General features: G+C 62.1%; 3 protein-coding genes across 4 annotated transcripts; 2 read left to right on the top strand and 1 right to left on the bottom strand.

Annotated features, from left to right (window-relative positions):
• Positions 1 to 1413: 1413 nt before the first annotated feature.
• Positions 1414 to 4705, bottom strand: LOC306954961 (CYFIP-related Rac1 interactor A-like; the record flags this gene model as incomplete). Its single annotated transcript, XM_079546169.1, has 10 exons — positions 1414 to 1477; positions 1563 to 1633; positions 1825 to 1951; positions 2024 to 2103; positions 2229 to 2345; positions 2424 to 2501; positions 2683 to 2819; positions 2930 to 3035; positions 3102 to 3223; positions 4636 to 4705. 10 exons carry the CDS (start codon positions 4703 to 4705, stop codon positions 1414 to 1416), a joined length of 972 nt encoding a protein of 323 aa, XP_079402295.1.
• A 3663-nt stretch (positions 4706 to 8368) lies between these two features.
• HPCAL4 (hippocalcin like 4) lies at positions 8369 to 9251 on the top strand (the record flags this gene model as incomplete). Of its 2 annotated transcripts, XM_079546091.1 has the most annotated exons (3): positions 8369 to 8530; positions 8648 to 8863; positions 9054 to 9251. In XM_079546091.1, the coding sequence occupies 3 exons, from the start codon at positions 8369 to 8371 to the stop codon at positions 9249 to 9251; spliced, it is 576 nt and encodes a 191-aa protein (XP_079402217.1). The 2 variants fall into 2 exon arrangements, with proteins under 2 accessions (XP_079402217.1, XP_079402218.1); XM_079546092.1 differs by lacking the exon at positions 8648 to 8863.
• Positions 9252 to 11262: 2011 nt separating this feature from the next.
• On the top strand, positions 11263 to 17820 carry NT5C1A (5'-nucleotidase, cytosolic IA; the record flags this gene model as incomplete). The annotated part of the gene is made up of 6 exons (XM_079545990.1): positions 11263 to 11505; positions 15155 to 15322; positions 15583 to 15712; positions 16022 to 16144; positions 16514 to 16698; positions 17455 to 17820. The coding sequence occupies exons 1-6, from the start codon at positions 11320 to 11322 to the stop codon at positions 17818 to 17820; spliced, it is 1158 nt and encodes a 385-aa protein (XP_079402116.1). The 5' UTR covers positions 11263 to 11319.
• Between the last annotated feature and the right edge of the window lie 2671 nt (positions 17821 to 20491).

The raw sequence follows: 20491 nt of genomic DNA, 5'->3' as shown, positions 1-20491 counted from the left end.
TTCGGAGCTTGCTTGTGTGGACGGGTCCCTGCCCTGTGCTGCCTTCTTCCTGTGGGGCAGCGGCTCCCCTATGGCTCAGGAGAACGGGCGGCTGTCAGCATCGCTAACTCAGCCGTGCTGGGAACGGGAAGGTGGGAGCGCGCACCGGCAGCGCGAAGCAGATGAGCGTTGTTGCTCGGAGAGGTGGCGGCTGCCGATGTGTTCGCGGCTCCCACGCAGGGCCGGAGGCGGCGTCTGCGCGGCGATTTGCTGCTCGAGAAGCCGGCGCGTTTCAGCTCCGCCGTTGGACTGAGCGCGGGGCGGCGCTGCGCTGTGCGCGGCTGGCGGCGGGCGGAGGCGGCGCGGTGCCGGTGGCTGAGCGCCCGGCCCGCCCAAGCGCTGAGCGATGCCCGCGTCTCCCCGGTCCCGCTGGGTTTTGCGCTCTCCGGTTCCAGGCCGCTGCCGGGGCCGAGCGGCTGGGGCTGGGGCTGGGGCGCGGCGCTTCGCTCCATCTGCCCTCCGCTAATCCGCAGACAAACGCGGCTCTTCCATCTGTGCAGCCGGAGCCGCCGAGCCCTCCGCGCCGGCCACTTAACCTAAATGGCTTTGGCCAAAGATAAGGTCATTAATTGCACTGGGATTAGAAAACGGTTCGGGCCGGGCCCTGCAACGTCGCTGTCCTCTCCCGCGGCCCCGCTGAGTGGCGCGGCTGCGGTCTGAGCTGCAGCTCCTGGGCGCTGCGCGGGGCTCCCTGCGGCGCGAGGCTCCGGGCCGCCGCTCCGGCTGCGGCAGCACGAGGCGCCCATCAGCGACCCGCGCCCGGCTCGGCCCCGGCGCCGTCGCGCTGTGTCGCGGTGTCACAGCGCCCCCTGCCGCCGGCGGCGGTTTGGCGGACTGCGACGATCGGACCCGCGTGTCCGGGATTGGACGTACCGCGCACGGCCCCGCTCCGTCCTTGGACAGATTAAATGTCGTCTTATTTCACAACCCACCCCCCAGAGAAAAAAAAAAAAAGAGGTACAAAAAAAGAGGTGAGCGGCGATTTAATCACGTATATTAAAAATCCACCGGGTGGGGCCGAGCCGATTCCTGCAGTCAGCACAGCGATGCTCCTTCCTCTTCCTCTCCCCTGCACGTGTGAGGCCGGGGGCGATGCCTGTACCCCCGGTATCCCCAGCCCCATCCTGCCCTGCCCAATGTCCCCGCGGTGCCACCCGCACCCCACATCCCTGGGCGCTGCTCTCAGGGCGGTGGGAGCGCATCCAGGAGCTGTTCTGGGAGGGGGCTGCACAGGAACACGGCAGGGCGGCTTTTTGGGGCCGTTCTGATTTATTTCTGTGTAATCTCTGTTGTCCCTTTTCCCTCCGTACAAAATGAGTGGCATGGGCATGGTGTGGGTGACGCAGTGATGTGCGCTGGGATGCAGAGCTGCGCTCACTGCAGCAGCGCCCGGATCTGTTTGGACGTGGTGTCGTCATTCAGGTGCCGGGTGGTGTACCTGGAAGTGGGGACCGTCACCACGCAGCCCTGGAGGGCTCTCGGGAGCAGATGGGTCCCCCTGCTCCCCCCCCCCTCCTGCTCACCTCAGCGCATTCAGGAGCCCCTCGGTGCTGGTGGAGGGTTGGTCCTTGAGGACTTTGATGCACCCCTTCATCTGCACAGGGAACAGAAGAGGTGGTGAGTGCCCAAATGGATCCATATGTTTCCCCCCCTCCCAGCCCCCAGGGATCAAATTCCCCTCTGGCTCAGCTCACACAGAGGTGTCCCCATGGGGTGTGCCCCATAGGCATCGCTGCTGCTTTAGGACACGCGGCCTGGCTGTGACCTCCCCCCAGGGGCACTCACGTCGATCTTGGAGGTCTTGGCAAAGGCCCCCACAGGGTGGACGTGGTCATAGAGGATGATGACCCCGACCATCACCCGCATGCAGAACAGCAGCGTCTCGGTGTTGGTGAAACGGCTGCGGTACTCCCTGCAAAGAGAAGGTCTGAGCTGGGGAGGGAGCAGAAGGACCCAAACCAGTGCCTGCAGGGTGGATACGCACGGGGTCTCCAGCATCACCCTGCAGACGCAGGCCATGGTGCTCAGGCAGTCGGTCGTGTCCTCAATTGGGAGCGTCTTGTTCTGAAAGCAAAGGGACCCCGGGGGCTTCCTGCAGGGTCCCCAGCCCAGTCCCAGCCCTGCCTGAAGCCAGAGGGGCTTCCTCACGCCACTGCTTCAGCCCCTCCAGGCGCCCCAGCCCCACTCACCTCTGAGACAAATTTGGTGGTGGCATTGCTGAGTGTTTTGAGCATAGGGGTGGCCTCGGCATAGAAGAGAGACATCCTGTTGGCCATCTCGTTGTTCACCTCGCTCTCCGCATCCAGCTGTGGGGTGGGGGGGGCATGGGGTTGGTGGCAGCACCGCTGTTCCTCAGGGAGGTGGTCCTGGGGGGCCCCTCTCACCTGGAGGTTGTTGATGCGGTTTCGGCTGATGGTCCGTCGGTAGTAGCTGAAGTCATTCTGGATGGCGGGGTTGGTCATCTAGGGGGAGTACAGCATTAGGGGACGGGATTAGGGCTGCTCAGTGTGCCCAGGGTGAGCCCCACAGCTGGGAGGGCAATGCTCCATGGCCCAGCTTCAGCATCATGCAAAAAATCAGCACTGGGGCTGATGTGGGGCCGGGTATGGGGACAGCGTGGGACCTGCAGCCCACGGGGGACACCTTGAGCTCATCAAAGCTGAGGGTGAAGTGCAGAATCTCAGCGAACTGCTTGGCCAAGGCCTGCTCCCGCTCCAGGTGCTGCGTGGGGGGGTACGGGGGGCAGGTGAGGGCCTCCAGAAGGCTGCGCAGAGCGTTCTCTGTAGACAGAGCACTGCCGTCACCCCACTGCCAGGTGGGGAAAGTGAGGCACGGGGCAGCGCAGCGGGGTTGCAATGGCAGTGCAATGAGGGCGCAGGGGAGGGCTCACCGAGCCGCAGAGAGAACTCATAGAAGCGCTTCAGCTTGGCAACGAGGGGGCACACGGCGCTCCATGCCCTCTCCTGCAGCTGCAGGTCCCCAGGGTTCTGGATGGCCTGTGGGGAGAGCAGCACGGTGACCCCCAGCTACGGGGAGAACAGCGGGGCGGGGGCTGCACCCACCTCTCGAATCTCCTGCCCAGCACCCGTGTAGGACTGCAGCTCAGCCAGCACGCCCTGCGACTCCTCCAGCACGGCGTTCACCTGGTTCCACACCGCAGTCTCAGCCTCTGTCGGCTGCGCATCTGCAGGGCAGCGCCCCGGGGAGAGAAACCCGGAGGGCTCTGAGTGGGACGGGGCGGCCGCGGCCGGTGATGTCCCCGTCCCGCTGCCCCAGAGCAGCCCCTGCCCCGCGCTGACCCCGGGGGGCTGACCCTGAGGGGTGCAGTGGGAGCAACCGGCCGTGGGGCTGCCCCCTCCCCGGGGAGATCCCTGGGGCGGCAATGGGGCGGGCGTCTGGGATGGGGGCGGTGCGATGGACGGCGGGCATGGGAACTCAAATGGCGTGGATGTGGAACTCATAAGGTAAGAAACAAAAAAAGGAAAATAAAAATCCCATCTCACTTTCAAAGTCAAGGAAAAAATTAGGGCCTTGTTCAAGTTCGTTATAAGTCAACACTTTAAGAAGGTTCCCCATGTGAAACCTGCAAGAGAAGAAACAAGAGGAAAAAAGCATGACGGCGAGGTGGGATCGGGGAAGAGGTGCTGCGGGCAGCGGGGCAGAGCCCGTCCTCCCGGCCCTCTTCCTCCCGGATGGAGATGGGCGCTGCGATGAACGATGGAGCGGAAGGAGCGGAGCGGAGCGAGGAGAGCCGCCGGGCTCCAGCGAGGAGGGCGATGCGGTGGGTGAGTCCCGGAATGGGGGTCCTGGGGAGCGGCCGCAGCCCCGCGCAGAGGGATGGAGAGGGCTGTGTGCACCGAGGGCCCCTCCTGCTGCGGTCCCAGCCCCGGCCGCGCTGCCTATTTTGGGATGCTTGGTGCTGGCGGCGATGCGGAGCTGCGCGCAGCCTCTTCCCGCCGCGGCTGGGGCCGGGCCCCGCGGTTGCTGCTGCTCTATATTTACGCCCCTCGCTCTCGTTCTGCGCTGAGCTCTGGGAGGAAGGAGGGGGGAGGCAGGAAGGGGCTGGAAGCTGCGCCAGGCTGAGCCCCCCGCCACGGCCACATCTGCCATCGCATCCCTGTACACAGCCTGTACAGGAGCATCCCTGAGCTGCATCCACAGGCGTCGTACCAGGAACCTGCGGGCATTGGGGTGCTTGAGCCCAACCCTTGTGCCACAGGTCCTCCCGCCTCGCTCCCGGCATCCCCAGCCTTCAGGCTGTCCCAGCCATGGTGACAGGGGGACGTGCTGCATGGCCTCCAAGTGCCATTGATTAATAGCAACGGCACGTCCCTTGTGCCGGGTCCTGGCACGTGTCCCATGTCCTCCTCAGTTGGCTGGGATGTGTCCCCATGCAGGACCCTTGTGGCAGGTGTGGGACATCTCCTCGGGTCTAGCCTCGCTCCCCAGCCCCGTGCAGCCTTTGCAGGGTGCATCCAGGACAGCCTCAAGGACACGATGCTGCTTGAGGACTCTGTGCCTGTCCCCATCTTCTGGGGAGCGGCCACCGCAGCGGCCCCAGCCCCCTCCCCACTTCACCCTGCTCACGGGACTTACTTTCAAAATCCAGGAAAAAATGAGGACAGTTTTCTAAATCTTTGCCCAATACCTTTATCAGGTTGCCCATGGCCAGCAGACCTGAGCGAGAGAAACAGCACAGAGTGGAACAGCACCGCGCTGCCACCGCGCGCCCTGGACCCCCCTCACCCCCCACCATGGCGGCACCTACCTGCACCCCTCTGCCCCCAGCCCCGCTGCCCTCCCAGCTGTGAGCACAAGGCTGTGAGTGGATGTGAGGCTGCTCTCTGTGTTTTCAGTTTCTAGAGGCAGGGAGAGAAGCGCTGCGCTTCCTGTGCGCGCTGCTCACTGCCCCAGAGCAGCCCTCAGGACAAGGTGTCCTCCCCACACAACCCGCTACGGGCAGCCCTAACAGGCAGGGCTGGGTGGGGAGGATCCCACACCAGGATTTCTGCCCCACAGACTCGATTTACAAGCCCATCACCCACACCGTGGCTGCAGCCCTGGTTCCTTACCTCAGTGTGCGGTGCAGCGATGATGAGAGCAGGTGCTGTGCCACGCGCCCTGATTACTGCATGGGCTGGTGGGGACCTGAGGGGGGGTGTGGGGTCAGAGCCCCTGAGCAGCTCACGGCCTTTCGGGGCAGCCCCACACGCCCTCCAGCCTTCACCTTATTTGCCTCTGCTTGCTCTCACTGCCAGCAGCCGGTGCTTTGGAAGCCATCCAGCGCTTCCTCGAGATGCAGTCGATGCCTCCACACCGGCACCGGCCGAGCATCCCCTGTGCACCACGTCCCCCGTGGAGACCTCCCGGGTGGGGACACCATGGGGCACGTGGTGCTGAACCATCCTCCATCACCCCGAAGCACCCCAGGGGTGGCTGTCCCCATGTTGCTGGCTGGCTTTGCTCTTTGCTGCCTGCACCCCATTGTGGGGCACAAAGGGTTGCCCACTGCGCCCCATGGGTATCAGGGAGCTTTTGGGGTTCTGTGCCCTGCAGGGTGGTGCTGGGGGCAGTCAGCCTGGAGGGGGACCTCACCCGCTCTGCTCAGGCGTTTGCATAAATTATGGTATCGCATCCTCACGGCCGCACAGAGCTTGTCCTTGAAGGGCAGAGCACAGCTCCCAGGACTGGGATCTGGGGTGCTGGGCACCCAGGGAGGAGCACGGATGGGTCCCTGTGGGGACATGGGTGCAAGGCCTGGCCCTGGTGTGGGGCTCAGTGCTGGGAGAGGGATGGGGATGGCTGCAGCCCCTCTGCCCTGTGCCAGGGAATGGAGATGTGTGGCAGCGCCAGGCTGGGCCCCTCTGTGTCCTTATGGTCCCCCGTGTGCCCTGAGGTTCAGCACCCCATTTGCACCATTCCTACTCCCCCCATACTGGCCCATGGTGTGAGGTGGGAGAAGTGGTGGGCAGCACATCCCACTGTGGGGGGCTCTCAGGAGGGAGATTTGCTCCCTGCCTCCCCTCTGCCCGTCACCACACAGGGACGACGCACCCCAAATCCCCCACGAAGGACTCTCCACGCACTGAGCGCTGTGTGCAGCCGATGCGGCGCTGGGGACAGCAGGGTCCCCAACCAGCCACGCCCGTGGTGTCCCCAGGATTATTTCCGCACCATCTCCACGAGCATCCCTCCCAGCAGGGGCACCGCGGCACGAGGGCTGGATCCTGCCCCCGGGCGACCCCCGGCGCTGCCCCCCCCCGCTCTGGGAGCCGAACCCCCAGCAGTGCCCCCACCCTCCCCGCCGGCTCCGCTGCGTACGCGGCCGATTTATCGCACGGCTCCGGGGTGCGGAGCCGCAGAGCCCCCCCGGACTGCAGCATCCCGGGGGCTGCACCCTCCCGCCACCGCCACCCCCTCCCGGGTCTCCCCACCGCCCCCCGCCCCGACCCGGCCCCGTTCTCACCGTGGCGGCGGCGGCAGCGCCCGGTGCGTGCGGTCGCTCCCGCAACGCAGGTGCGGGGTGAAGAGCCGCCCGCCGCTGCGTGCAGCCCTGCGCCGGCTGCCGACTGCACCACAAAGCCCCCCATGGCCCCCGGCCCCCCCACGCCACCGGGGACGGTGACGTCTCAAGTGCGAGGAAGCCGGGGACGCTTAACCCGCTGCGTGCCGGCTGGCAGCGTTCGCGGCCCTGCGGGTCTCTGCACGCTGTAGGACGCGGGGACGCCTCGCACCCCGGGGGTCGGGTGCTGCGGGCCAGGGGCAACGCTCCTCCACATTCCTGTCCTTATCCCAGGGCGTCCTGGGGGGCTGGAGGCTGGGGGGGGTGCAGCGAGAGGGACCCACTCGGTGCCACTGTCATCCCATCCCCGCAACAGCTGCGGGTGGAGGGCTCCGAGCACAGGAAAACGGGGCGTTCCGTGGGGTGACACCCTATGGCGGCTCCGCCGTGGGCACAGCCCTGCCCGTACCGCCGGGGGAAGCTGCTGCCCTCTGCATCCCGCGGCGATGTGGGACGGGGAGGGGTCGGGAGCCGCGGGGGGGGGGGGCACTGCGCCGTCCTTGGCCGCGTCCCCCGCCGCGCCCCCTCCCCGCTGCTCCCCGCCGCTCCGTGCAGCCTCGGGTGGGGATCTGGCCCCGCACACGGGCACGGCGCGGCGCAGAGACGATGCATTCGGCCCAGGGGGGTCCGAGGGGATCCGGTCCTCCCGCCCCCGGAGTGATGCATCCCTGCAGCCACGCTGTGTATACACAGCTGCAAATATTTGTCTCTGCTTATAAACCGTTCCTCTGGCCCCGTCGGAGGGGGTGAGATTCGCGCAGGGACTTCGGGTGGCTCCGCGGCTCCGGGCCCAGCCCTGGTGGCTGCAGGCACTGCCCCGCTGCCCAGACCGCGCCGGGGGGGGCGGGTTGGGGGAGGGAAGATCATCGGGGAGAGGCAGAGACATCGCTATGGAAACGCTCCGCTTTCCGCGCTGGGAACGAGCATCTCTCCCGGGCGGCAGCGGAACGGGAGGTGCGGGGGCTCTTCTCCAGGCTGGGACCCCCCCGGACATCGGTGCTGCCGCCCTCGGGTGCCCATTTCCTCTTCTAGCCCCCCTAGGACGCCCCCCAGCATCGCATTTCGCGCCCCCCACCCACCACCGATTGACAGCGCTCCCAGCCAATGGACGGACGGTGCCGGGGGAGGGGGGGCGGGTGCTCGAGGCTGCGAGAGGGGCGGGAGCGGCGCGGGCAGAGCCGGGGGCGGCAGCGCTGCCCCTTCGCCAGCGGTACCGACTTCGCTCGGACAGGTAACGAGCGGACGGGGGGGGCCCGTCGGGGCTGAGAGCCGTCGGGGCCGGTGCCGTCGGGGCCGCGTTGCTGCGGGTGTCGAGGATGGAGCCTCCGAGCCGCCCCCACACCTTGTCATCCCAAAGTGCCCCCGTGAGCTTCTTGTCCTCAACTTCATCCATGGAGAGCAGCTGCGGGAGCTCCATCGAACCCTCTGCTGCTCGGGCTGAGCAGCGGCAGCAGGGCTGTGAGGGAGCGGGCACGGCGTGTGTCACTGGGGCCGCTGTGGGCACGGCTGTGTCACTGGGGCCGCTGTATGCAATGCAGCACTGCGGGTGCAGCGCTGTGGGGTGGGTGCTGCAGGTGGGACTTTTCCTCATTTTGATGCCGTGGCACAGAACAGCAGTCACTGCGGTGGCATTTGGCAGTGTGTGAGTGCCACCAGCCGGGACGGTCGGCTCCGCTGTGGGAGTTGTGTGGGGCTGATCGGGTGCTGGGGAGCACGGCCACCCCGTACACCTCGCAGAGCCCCACGTTTCCCATCCCAGGCACAGCCATGGGCAAGCACAGCAGCAAGCTGGCCCCAGAGATGTTGGACGACCTGGTGAGGAGCACGGAGTTCAGCGAGCAGGAGCTGAAGCAGTGGTACAAGGGCTTCCTCAAGGACTGCCCCACCGGAATCCTCAATCTGGAGGAGTTCCAGCAGCTCTACATCAAGGTGGGCTCTGAGTGGGCACAACCCGTGGGGTCGGAGCACCCCCTCCTGCTGTGCCGAGCTCTGCTCCCTGTGAGCTCCCCTCCCTGTTCCAATCTCTCTCCTCTCCTCTGCCCGCAGTTTTTTCCCTATGGTGACGCCTCCAAGTTTGCCCAGCACGCCTTTCGCACCTTCGACAAGAACAGCGACGGCACCATCGACTTCCGAGAGTTCATCTGCGCCCTGTCTGTCACCTCCAGGGGGACCTTTGAGCAGAAACTCAACTGGGCCTTCGAGATGTACGACCTGGACGGGGACGGGAAAATCACGCGCTTGGAGATGCTGGAGATCATTGAGGTACTGCTGCTCCAGTAAACGGGGTAGCTTGCGTTTTCTGTGGGCTTTTCACAGGTTTGGGGCCCATTTGGCCACCAAAAAAATGGGTTTTGGTGTCTGGAACCTCGGCTGAAAGGTGGCTGTGTGGGGCAGCAGCCCTGCCTTGTCCCAGCACCTCCCAGCTTCCACCCTGCTGCTCTCCCTGCTCCAGGCCATCTACAAGATGGTGGGGACTGTGATCATGATGCGGATGAACCAAGACGGGCTGACGCCCCAGCAGCGCGTCGACAAGATCTTCACAAAGATGGACAAGGACAAGGACGACCAGATCTCCCTGGAGGAGTTCAAGGAGGCGGCCAAGAGCGATCCCTCCATCGTCCTCCTGCTGCAGGGCGATGTGCAGAAATAGGGCCTGGGGCTCAGGGCCGGACTAGCTGCAGCCAACCTCAGCTCCCCATGATGGTTTCTGTCCCCGTGCCCTGCTGAGCGCCCCATGCCTGCTTGGCCCTGTGCTCTGTTCCTGCTGCCACCCCTCTGTTCTGCTCCTGGGCACTGCTGGCTCAAGGTGCCCTAAACCGGACCTTGCAGCTAAACCTCTGAACTGGGGGAGCATCCTGACACCCCAGGGCCAGCTGTCCTCGCACCCTGTTGCCCACTGTCTCCATGGGGATCCCTGTCCCAGCTCTTCTTCTTCCCACTGACCCGGCTGCTGAAAGGCTCAGGGCCCAGGTCCTGGTGCCTGCTCTGCTGGCGGCACGGCATGGGGCTGTTGGGGCTCAGGTCCTAGGTTGTGTAGGTAGGGACTGGTCCTAGGTTGTGTCCTGCCCTCCCCCCTCCCTCACCCAGCTGTAGATTTTCTGCTTCTGCTTTTGATGGAGGGAATAGTCAAGGGTTGGGCAGGGGATTTTGGGAAGTGCCCGAGGCCACCCTTGGCCATGGCACACATCTGATCCCAGAAACCACCCCAGCTTGTCCGGTAGGTGACTTCCAGAACTGCTCTGGCACTACTGAGGATTCCCAGAGTGTTTCTGGCCCTCCTGACTGCTGCAGTGCCTGCTGTCCCAGCCCCCTGCCTCTGCCCTCCTGTCTCAGGACAGCAATATTGTCACAGTGGTATTTATTCTGCACATTGTGGTGACAATGACTGCAATATCTGTTAGGAGGCCGTGGAATTACCTACTTTTCTTCCTTTTTTTTTTTTTTCATGGAAAAATAAACTGTCCCCCATTGGTGGCGTTCCCCCTGAGTGGCTCAACAGGGGAGCAAGGGGAGAGCAATGCTCCAAGCACCACTTTGGGGCTCCCCTGAGCCTGTGACACGCTGGGGAGGGAGCAGTCCTGGCACAGGAGGTGGTGTAAGCATAACCCTCCAGCTGTGCATGAAGTTTTGAGAAGGAATAACATCATCTTGGGTGTGTGTTGGGGGGGAAAGGGAGCCGGGCATCTCTTGCTGGGGTTTCATATGTCCCAGGAATGGGACTGCAGCTGCCCCCTGGGTTGGGGGCTGCATCCTGGGCCCACTGCAGCACTGCCAGCCGCTGGGGCCTGCTGTTGCTGCACATCAGCCCTCCACCCCCAGCTTCTCTGCATGTTTTGTTCTTCCCCACCGCCAGCCTGCACAGACGGTGCCTGTTGCTAAGGAGCTCTCACCAACTTTAAGTGCTTCTCCGGATTTAGCAGCAGCTCTGGCTCAGCCTGCGGGCAGGAACGTGGCTCTCTTTCCATCCCACAGTGCTCCCACATCTCCCAGTCCTGAGAAGGAGGATGGGACGGTGCCAAAGCAGCACTCGTGCTCCCGGGAGCTGCTGAGGGGCAGCTCTGCGCCATCCCGGAGGGGTGTGCAGCTCAGCGTGCCGGGGAGGGAGGGACGGTGCGGGTCACGTGCGCTATGGGGACATATGGGTCTGTGCCAGGGCTGCCGTGTAAAGAGCAGTGGCTCAGGGCGATGAGAGGGTGACCCCGGGAATGGGAAATTCTTGCTCCCCTCGGGGCCTCCGCGGAGGAAGCTCGGGGATTTGCCGCGGAGAGCTGCGAAGGCCCTGGGGAAAAGGAGGCTGCGATGGGGCTGCGGTGGCGTTCAGCTGCCAGAAGCGCGTCCCGAAGGGCTTGGGGTGCGAGCAGCTGGCTGAGACCTGGGCATCCCGGGCTGAACCGCCATGCAGGGGAGGGGGCACCTGAGCTGCTCTCCTGGGCAGGGAGAGGGCTGTGCTCCGCGCGGGGGCGGTGGTCGCCCCGCAGCCCCCCTGCCACCCCAGTCCCGCAACACCGCGACCGCTCGGATCTGCGCACGGCGCGGAGGAATCCTCGGCTGGGGCGCATCTCTGTGCAGCAGCTCTTCTCCCCCAACCCCGAGTTCGGCTGCCCTGGGACTGCGTCAGCCCTGGAGCGCTCCGTTCCCCCGAAGCCGTTAATGTGGGGTTGGGGGCGGCGGGGCGGAGCGGGCTCGGTCCCGAAGAGGTTAAGCCGCGGCCCGGTGGGATGAAACCCCGGAGCTTCATGGGATGCCGTATAAAGGCGTTCCGCCGCCGGGAGCTCCCGGTGCGCACGGAGCGCTGTGCCATGGAGCCGCCGGGCACCGCCGGGGCACCGGGAGCGGCGGGGCGGCCCTGGGATGAGGCGAAGGCGTTCTACGATAACCTCACACCCAAGAAGAAACCAAAATCGGTGAGAGCTGCGACGGGCGCTGCGTCCCGGCTGCTCCATCTCCGGGTGCTCCGCTCCCCCCTGCGCTCCTCATCTTCTCCCTCGGGCGCGCATCTCCTCCCGGTCCTCTGCGCTCCTTTTGGGTCTCCTCCAGCTCCCCCCGGGTGCTTTGTCTCCCGGTTTCCCGTGGTTCCCTCTGGGTGTGCGATTCCTCCAGGTGCTCTGGGTCTGTCTGGGTCTCTGCAGTTTTCGTTTGACCCAGCATCTCCTTTCAGGTCCTTGGGGCAGCTCTGGGTTCCCCTTCATCCTCCGTGACACCACCTGTGTCTCTCCAGAACCGGAGATATCCCCAGGTCCCTCCCGGGCTGAGATGTCCTTGCAGAGCTACTCGTGCCCCGTGAGCTGCTGGTGCCCGGCGCTGAGCCGTCAGCTGGGAGCTCAACGTGGCCGTGGCAGAGCTAGGGGCAGCCCTGAGCCACGGCCCCTACATGGGTTTGGGGATTCCGTGGGGCACAGCCACCCCACTGGGCTCTGAGAGATTTGAGCAGAGCCTGTGTTATCTAACCAGGGCTGAGCTCTGCTGGGTTTAAAAATGGGAGCTCATCCGTGTCTCAGAATAGCTGCACAGTGCTGGCAGCCCGGCCAGGGGCTGCAGATGGTTCTGGCCTTACTGCCTGTGAGCACCCAGTGCGAGGTTAGTGAGATGGGAAGCGCGGGGGCACGTGGTGCCGGTCACACTGGGTCTCCATGTGTGACCCTCGATGAGGAAGGCTGGGCTCTGCAGACCCCAAGTGGGGGCATCGTGCTGGGGAGCCCCTGGTCCTGTACCCACTGGGGAACGGCACTGCTGCTGCCTTCCACCTGCGATGGGAAACTGGCAGCAGGATACCGAGCTTTCTGCCTCCCGCAGGTGTTTGCCCAAGCTCCTCCTCTTCCTCTCCTTGCGGCACTCTCAGCTTTACGGATGGGGAAACTGAGGCACGGCACAGTGCAGAGGTTTGCCGTGTGCTGGATCCGTGGCGGGGTGTGATGGGAGTGATGTGGGTGCCCGGAGCTCAGGCTGTGCCACCCCTCCATGCAGAGCGATGCCTGCGGTGCCCACCCAGCCCCGCACCCTCAGCCCGCAGCCAGGCTGCCGTCCCACCTCATGACGAGCGGCTGCAGGGCACTTTTCTGGATTATAAATAATGTGTTTTGAAAACTCAGAAGCATCTCGGCCGCTGCCGTGAGCTTTAATCTGATCCCAAGCAGGGGGCTTGCAGCCTCCCGTGCACGAGGGAAATGGAGCTGGCTGTGGCCCATCTGTGCCCTTGCATGTGCTGGGTCTGTCTGTCCTGTCTATGCGTCCGTCCTGTCAGCAGATACCGGACCTTCTGGTACCTCTGCTTCCCTCAGCAGGGCTGTAGGGTGGCAGGAGGCAGCGTGGTTTTTTGGAGAGCGTTTCTGGGGACTGCCTTCCTGGCTGGGGAGCGGGTGAATGCGGTGTCCCCACAGCCCGTGGGGATCTGTGTGCAGGATCTCTGCTCTTCCCGTGCTGCTGCAGCCGTGCTCCTGCCAGCTGGGGGAGGTCAGCGATCAGGTTTGTCACTCTTCAGCAATGTGGAAAATGTCCCTGGCCTCTCCAGTGTCACGGCGCAGGGCTGAGAGGTTCCCACATTGCTGGGAGCTGCTGCCTCCATGTCTATGGGTCCTGCGCTCGCGTGCCTTGTCCCACTGACCACATGGCCTCCTGTTCTGGGTTTCTGTGGCTGCAGGGATTTTTGGGATGTTTCAGCTTCAGTTTCAGGGGATCTGTGCTTGACCATGGAGTGAGTCCCACCTCTCCCATTTCTCTGTCCAAATTTCATAACAAAACTCACCTCCTAATTTAAAATTTGGCCATGAGGACTCAGTCTTCTCCTTCATCTGAAGCTGTCATAATTTCTCCGTGTTTTAGGAGGAAGGTGAGTCTGGCAGATCCAGTCCTGGGTGATGCAGAATCCCCACATTGGGGAGCACAGAGGGGTCCCTCGGGGGTGGCAGTGGGATGTGGGTGCTGAGTGCCATCGTGGGTACCCTCAGCTTTCATGGGATTTCCATATCTCTAATGCTGGGGGGGCTGCTCGGGATTTACGTGCGATTAGGAGGGTGATTTGAAGGCCTGCCAGCTGTTGGGTCTGTGGAGGGAAATGTGATATTTGGAGCCACTGCCAGAATCCACCTTTAGACTGAAAGAGGGGTGTGAGGCTGCAGTGGGTTTTGCTCCGTATGGGGCCAGCATGTGCTGGGAAAGTCACTCGTGTCAGAGATGGGATTTGGAGCTCAAGGAACCGCCTGAGACTTTTCCAAGCGCTGGGCTGTCGGCGCAGGTCCTGCACAGCTCTGCTGCGGGCGTCACCTGCACCGACGGCACCGAGCCCTGCAGCGGAGCAAGCAGGATCCGGCAGGTCTGCGCTTCGCACCCGCGGGGCTCCGGCAGCCCACGCCAGGGCAGAGATGGAGCTTATGGTTATTTTTATTGTGTTTATTACCTCTTAAATTAACCTCCTGAAGGCTCTAAATGGCAGTGAAGGGACCTGGAGCAGCCCGCTGATGTTTGCAAGGTGCCCGCGCTGCAAGGTGTGTGCTGCACGGCTGGATGCCCTCGAGACCTTTAGCAGTTATTAATATTTTCACATAATAAATGGCCCGTGACACCAGAGTTATTAATTAATGAGTTAGAGCATGGAGATGAGTTAATAGCTAACACCTAGCAGGCAGCTGCACCTGAGGGGGTACCTGGGTGGGATGCGATGCTGTGTGTTTGGGTCCCTCTGGTCACGGTGATGCTCTCAGTCTCAGCTCATCTGTATCCAGTCCTAATTGCCCACTGCTTAATCTCCTTGCTGGGGATTTTGGGTACTGATGAGGCTGCTGTTGGCCTCGGGGGCACCGGGTGCTGGGAATGGCATGGGGCTGTGGGTGACTCAGTGCTGGGTGTGCCCTGAGCTGGGCAGGACTGGCAGAGCCAGATGGGGCAGAACAACCCCCAGGGCATGAGTGGGGAAAAAAGGCCCACGGTGAGGATGGGGGCAGCTCATCCTTGCCGGGCTGCTGCTTTTGCAAAGCTCCTCATTGATTGTCAGCATCGAATTTGTTTCCATGTTTGCAAGCGGTGGAGATGAATGGAGAGGAAGGACTGGGGTGGGGGTCAGGGTGAGGTTGGCTTTGCTGGACGCCCCTCTGTCGCTGCCAAGCCCCACCGAAGGCCCCTTGTTGACTTTGGTGGATTACGAACATCAATAATAATGACTCATAAATCACTGCCTGCACCACCTGTTTGCCACGTTCCCACCCACAGTAACTATGTCGAGTGTTTCTATGAGCTGAGCTGGCATGGGCTGCTCATCACATCTGGACAGCATCAAGGGAGCGTGGATCTGGCTGAGCAGCAGCGTGTGGCTTTTCCTGGTGAGGGGGAAAAAGCTGCACAAGTCCGTTCTGTGCCGGGGTGAGCTGCTCCTCCAGGGCAGTGCTGTGGGTCTGGAGGTGTTGTGGGAGCCCGATTGCCCTTTGGGGCTCTGGGCACGGTGCTGGAGCAGGGGAAGGTCTGGTGGCAGCTTCCCACTTCATGCAGCCCTGCCCAGAGGGGCTGAGCATCGTGGTGGGGGCTGACGGATGCCCCCTCCCCACTGTCACCCTTCTCATGCAGCCAAAGCCTGAGAATGCCATCACCATCGCAGTGTCCTCACGGGCTCTTTTCCGCATGGAGGAGGAGCAGAAGATTTACAAGGAGCAGGGGGTGGAGGCCTACGTGAAATACCAGCTGGACCATGAGAACGAGCCCTTCCTCCCCGGCGCCGCCTTCCCCTTCGTCAAGGTGAGCGCTGCCCATGGAGCCAAACCTGTTTTGGGGAGAGGGGTCACCGAGGGTGTGTGTAACTGAGCAAGTGCATTGTTTACTAAGGGGAGCTTCAAACCTGTTGTGTTAGACAGCAGGAAGGTGGCTGGGTGATTTTCTCCAAGCCAGCCTTTTCCCAGCGTGACTCGTGGCCCCAGCTCTGGGGGATGTGATGTCGCGCTGCGCCCTGCTGGGGCCGTGCCTGGGCTCACCGACCTCCCTGTCCCCGGGTGCTGCAGGCGCTGGAAGCGGTGAACGCGCAGCTTCGGGAGCTCTATCCTGACAGCGAGGAGCTCTTTGACGTCGTCCTGATGACCAACAACCATGCCCAGGTTGGGGTTCGCCTGATCAACAGCATCAACCACTACGGTGAGCTCAGCACAACGCCGGCACGCGGGCAGGGAGTTACTGTGAGGCGGTGCTCCCTGCTGCCTCCTGCACCAAGCCATGTGCCGGGCCGTCGCTCCCCGTATGGTGGAACCATGAAGGTTGGAGGGGACTGCTGAGGTCGCCTGGTCCAACCATCTGCCCGCCGCCGTCCCGCCAGTCGCTGGGCTCTGAGCGGCCGCTGGCACGACGGCCCGGCTGCCGGCAGAGCCGTTGGGTTGTGGTATCAAAACCTGTGCTGGCGGTTCTTGGAGCTCCTGGGAGCTCATCCCGTTGTGTCCCTGCCCACAGATCTATTCATTGAGAGATTCTGCATGACGGGGGGGAACAGCCCCATCGGTTACCTCAAGGCTTACCACACCAACCTCTACCTCTCCTCCGATGCCGAGAAAGTGAGTGGGGCCATTGAAGAGGGTGAGTCCGGGGTCTGGCCTGGGAGCTCAGGGCTCAGGGGGATCAGAGCCTGTGGTGTCAGTGGGCAGGTGGGGCCTGCCTTTCCCCCATCAGGATGGGACGTCCTTCATGCCCCAGAGAGCCTCAAGTTTCCATGGGAATAAGGCTTTCCATGAGCCCCGCAGCTCTTCCAAGGCAAAGGCACTGTTTTCCCCCTTTATTTCTTGCATGCAAAGTTAGGTTTGTTATCTAAGGACTTGTTATGGCTGTAAGATGTCTTGGGGCCAAGCCGCAGGCTCTGTTGGTGTGTGCGTTTCCTTGTTGTTTGCCCACATCTTCTTCAGGTCCTTGGGTAACTGCCATCCCTCGCCTCGTGCTTTATGTCCCCAGGGATCGCCGCAGCCACCATCTTCAGCCCCAGCAGAGACCTGGAGGTGTCAGAGAAGCAGCTGCGTGTGGCGTTTGATGGCGATGCTGTGCTCTTCTCAGATGAGTCGGAGCAGATCGTGAAGGCTCACGGCCTGGACATGTTCTTCGAGCACGAAAAGGCTCACGAGAACAATCCTCTGGCACAGGTAGTGGGGTGGGGTGGTGTGGGGCAGCCTCTGGGGCACGGAGTGTAGGGAACTGGGACAACTGGGAACAGACTGGTAGGGAGAAGGGAGTCAGTACTGGGGCTGGTCCTGTGTGATATCTTTCCTGACAGGGGATGGAGTGCACCCTCTGTAAGCTTGCAGATTACATCCAGCAGGGAGGAAGTGTTGATCTGCCTGAGGGCAGAAAGGACCTACGGGGGGATCTGGATAAGCATCGATGAGCTGAGCCCAACTGTGTGAGCTCTAGCAAGAGCGAGTGCCAGGTCCTGCACTTGGGTCACAACAACCCCACTGAGCACAACAGGCGTGGAGCAATGCCTGCAGAAGAGAAGCACGGGGGAGACCTCACTGCTCCCTGCAACTCCCTTGACAGGAGGTTGTGGTTTCGCTCCCAGGGAAGACAAGAAGTAATGGCCTCAAGTTGCACCAGAGGAGGTTCAGATTGGATATTAGGAAAATTAAAATTTCTTCTCGGAAAGAGTGGAGGTGCGTTGGCACAGCCGCCAGGGAGGTGGTGCGGTCAGTGCCCATGGAGGTGCCCAAAAAACGTGGAGATGGAAGGGACACGGTCAGTGGGCATGGGGGGGGTGGGCTGGGGTTGGACTCGGTGATCTCTGAGGTCTTCTCCAACCTTACTGATGCTGTGATCCTAAGAGGTGCATCCAGTCCTGGTGGAACGGGGAGCAGAGCTCAGCACGGAGGTCTCCAAGTGACAGCTTCCCTTTGCTCCAACAGGGACCCCTGAAAGGCTTCCTGGAGGCCCTGGGAAAGCTGCAGAAGAAGTTCTACTCCAAAGGGCTGAGGATGGAGTGCCCCATTCGCACCTACCTGGTCACAGCCCGCAGCGCTGCCAGCTCGGGCGCCCGGGCTCTAAAGACTCTGCGCAGTTGGGGTCTGGAGACGGACGAAGCGCTGTTCCTGGCTGGCGCCCCCAAAGGCCCCCTGCTGAAGAAGATCCGTCCCCACATCTTCTTCGACGATCAGATGTTCCATGTGGAGGGAGCCAAGGAGATGGGCGCCATCGCTGCCCACGTCCCCTACGGCGTCGCACAGAAGCACAAGCAGCCGCTGCAGGAGAAGCAGCCCCAGAACAGCAAATAGGGCACGGCATGGAGCTGTGAGAGGAGGAGGAGGAGGACGCCGAAGGCTTCCTGTCTCCTCAGTGTTTTGTGGTGTCGTGATGTTGTCCCCTTCCTCACGGCACCACCTCCCCACTGGGTTGGTGTCACCCATCAGCTGTTCAAAAGTCAAGATTCCCAGAGCCTTCGGTTCGACGAGCGAATGTTGAGGCTGAGCAGTTGGACTGGAGAGGGGTGAGCACAAAAAGCCCCTCCAAGCTTTCGACAAAATGCTAAAGCAAAGCCCCTTCCTGTCATGGAAACATGGAATCTTCAGGGTTGGAGAAGACCTCTGAGATCCTCCAGTCTGTCCGCCGCTGCTGCCCACTGAGCCACACTGCCAAGTGCAGCTTTCCTTCAACACCTCCAGGGTTGGTGACCCCACCTCCGCTCCTGTTTCATATTTGGAAATATACAAACAAATGCTTACATGAAGAAAAATATATGGGAATCCCATTTTCTGCTTTTGGAGTTTTGGGCCATTGGCTCAAAATTTGGATTCCACGGTTGCACCCACAGTAAGGCAGCCAAAGGCCAGCTCTGGTGTGTGCCTTCCTGGGTCTGCAGACACATCCCTGGGGCTTAAATTAAAGCAAAAGCAGCCCTAAGATATTAGGAACATCATTCAAAGTCCATTTATTCAAATCTGCAGAGAATTTCAGCCTCGGGGACTTAATTAAAGGATTTTTTCCCCTCTCTGAGCTGAGCCCATAGGGGTGGATAATCTTTTTCTTCTCAGCTTCTTAAAGCTCTGGTGCCCCCAAAATAGATCCTGGGAGAAAGAGCTGCCTCTGCGATCGGGGGGCAGGAAGGGGAATCAGTGGGTGTGCAGCTCCGCGGGCTGTGAGCGTCGCACCGACGTCCCCAGGGAGAGCCGCCTCCTGGGGATGGGCAAATGCAAACTTTACTTTTGCATGCTTCTCTCCCTTCTGTTTGCTTGTTCTGAAATCAGAGCACGCACCACGGGGCACGGAGGGCACTCAGCATGAGTTCTTTGCCGTGACTTCCAGCTTCCCAGCACCTCCCTGGGATGAGCTCTCCCTGTATGTGCCTGTTCCGCTTTGCAGGACGGCTCCAGCTGACCTGGGGGTGGCTGTGGCCCTTTCGGCCGATCCCCCGTGGGCTGACAGCGCCCTCATCGGCTCTGCAGACTTCTGTTGCACTGAATCCTGCTTTGGCAGTGCAAAGCTAATTGCACTTTTTCCTCCTCCCTGAACGCGTTCGTTTTGACAGGCGGTTACCTGTGGCACCTGGGTGACCAAGGCCTGCAATCCCAACAAAAAAACTCTATTAGTATGATGAGAGATGAACTCTATTAGTATTCGTGTCCATCCAAAAATCCCATCTTCATGTGAACCGCGGATGTCAGGCTCTGAGCCGCGTCTCCCAGCCCTTCTTATCTTCAGTGAACATTTCCCAGGTGTTTCCTGAGCATCCCATCCTGGAAGCCCAGCTGCAGCATGGAAGGGGGTGGGGGAATGGTATTGCCCAGAGTGCGAGAGGAAGGTGGGGCGAAGACGGGCTGCATGGGGTGGGATGCAGCAGGACGGGCCGCGGGCAACTGCGTGGCTGCTAAGGGCGCCGGTGGGGCGTGTGCCCAGCCAGGTGTGGGGAGAGACCCCAGCACAGTTTGTGTCTGCAGCCCCAGTGGGTGCCGCCGTGGCCTTCGTGCTGCGTTGGCCAACAAGTGGACTTCGCTGCTGCATCTCCCATCGGTTTTGCTTTGCTGTTCTCCCGTGGTTTTTCTTGTGAGTGAGCTTCCGCGGCAACAAAACCCCTTTGGGTGGCGTTCTGTAATAAACGGTGTTGGTCGCAGCCAGACTTTGTTGTCCTTCTCCCCGTGGCCATTCTGGTGTGGGCAGCAAGAGGCTGGGGTCTGTGCCAGGGGCCTCCCGGGTGTTCTGGAGGAGGGATGGGGGTGATGAGGAGGAAGAGAGTGTTTGGGAACGTCAGAAGATGTAACCAAAGCAGCTCCCCAGGAGCTGGAGAGTGCTGGTTGGATTCCATGGTGGGAGATGTGATCCCTCCCTCCGCTCCGTGAGCAGCCCTGCGCTCCTCGTGAAGTCAAGGTTAAAAATACGATTTGGCAGCAGATTTCGTCGGCTTGATCTTTTCCCAGCCAGCAGGTGGGAGGCGGCAGAAGCTTTTCGGAGATTTATTGCTGCTGAAGTACCGGGTTTACCCGGACAGCGACACTGCAGTTCTGCCTTTAGCTCCTCCCCAGCGATATGGGAACAGATGGGTCGAGGGGAGGCAACAGATCCTCCATCCGTCACCAAATATAGCCAAGAAATGTCCCCAGGCCCCAGGGCAGCATCTCTGCACGGCGCTCAGCAGCGTTCCTGAGCAGCACTATTTGCTGGGATGTTTTCTCTGCGCCCATTCCCAATTCGCACGGAGGATTTGAAGTCCCTCGTTGCACCGCACAGCCCTGAGAGCTCTGGCTGTGCGTGCAGGAGCCAACAGGCGGCTCTGACAGCCGTGCGAAGGCTCCTGCTTAGCGCGGAGGGAGGGAAGGGGAAGTGTGCTGCAGTGAGGTCGGGATGTCCTCTCACTGGTGGGTTGCCAGCACGGGTTTCTCTGTTGCCCGTTTGCTGAGATTTTCCCTGCATCGGGCACTGAGGGCTTTGCAACGAGTGCACTTTAGAATAAAG

Source organism: Tetrao urogallus, assembly GCF_951394365.1.
Source record: "Tetrao urogallus genome assembly, chromosome: 23".
NCBI classification, from domain to species: domain Eukaryota; kingdom Metazoa; phylum Chordata; class Aves; order Galliformes; family Phasianidae; genus Tetrao; species Tetrao urogallus.
This window is presented reverse-complemented; position numbering and strand designations above follow the sequence as displayed.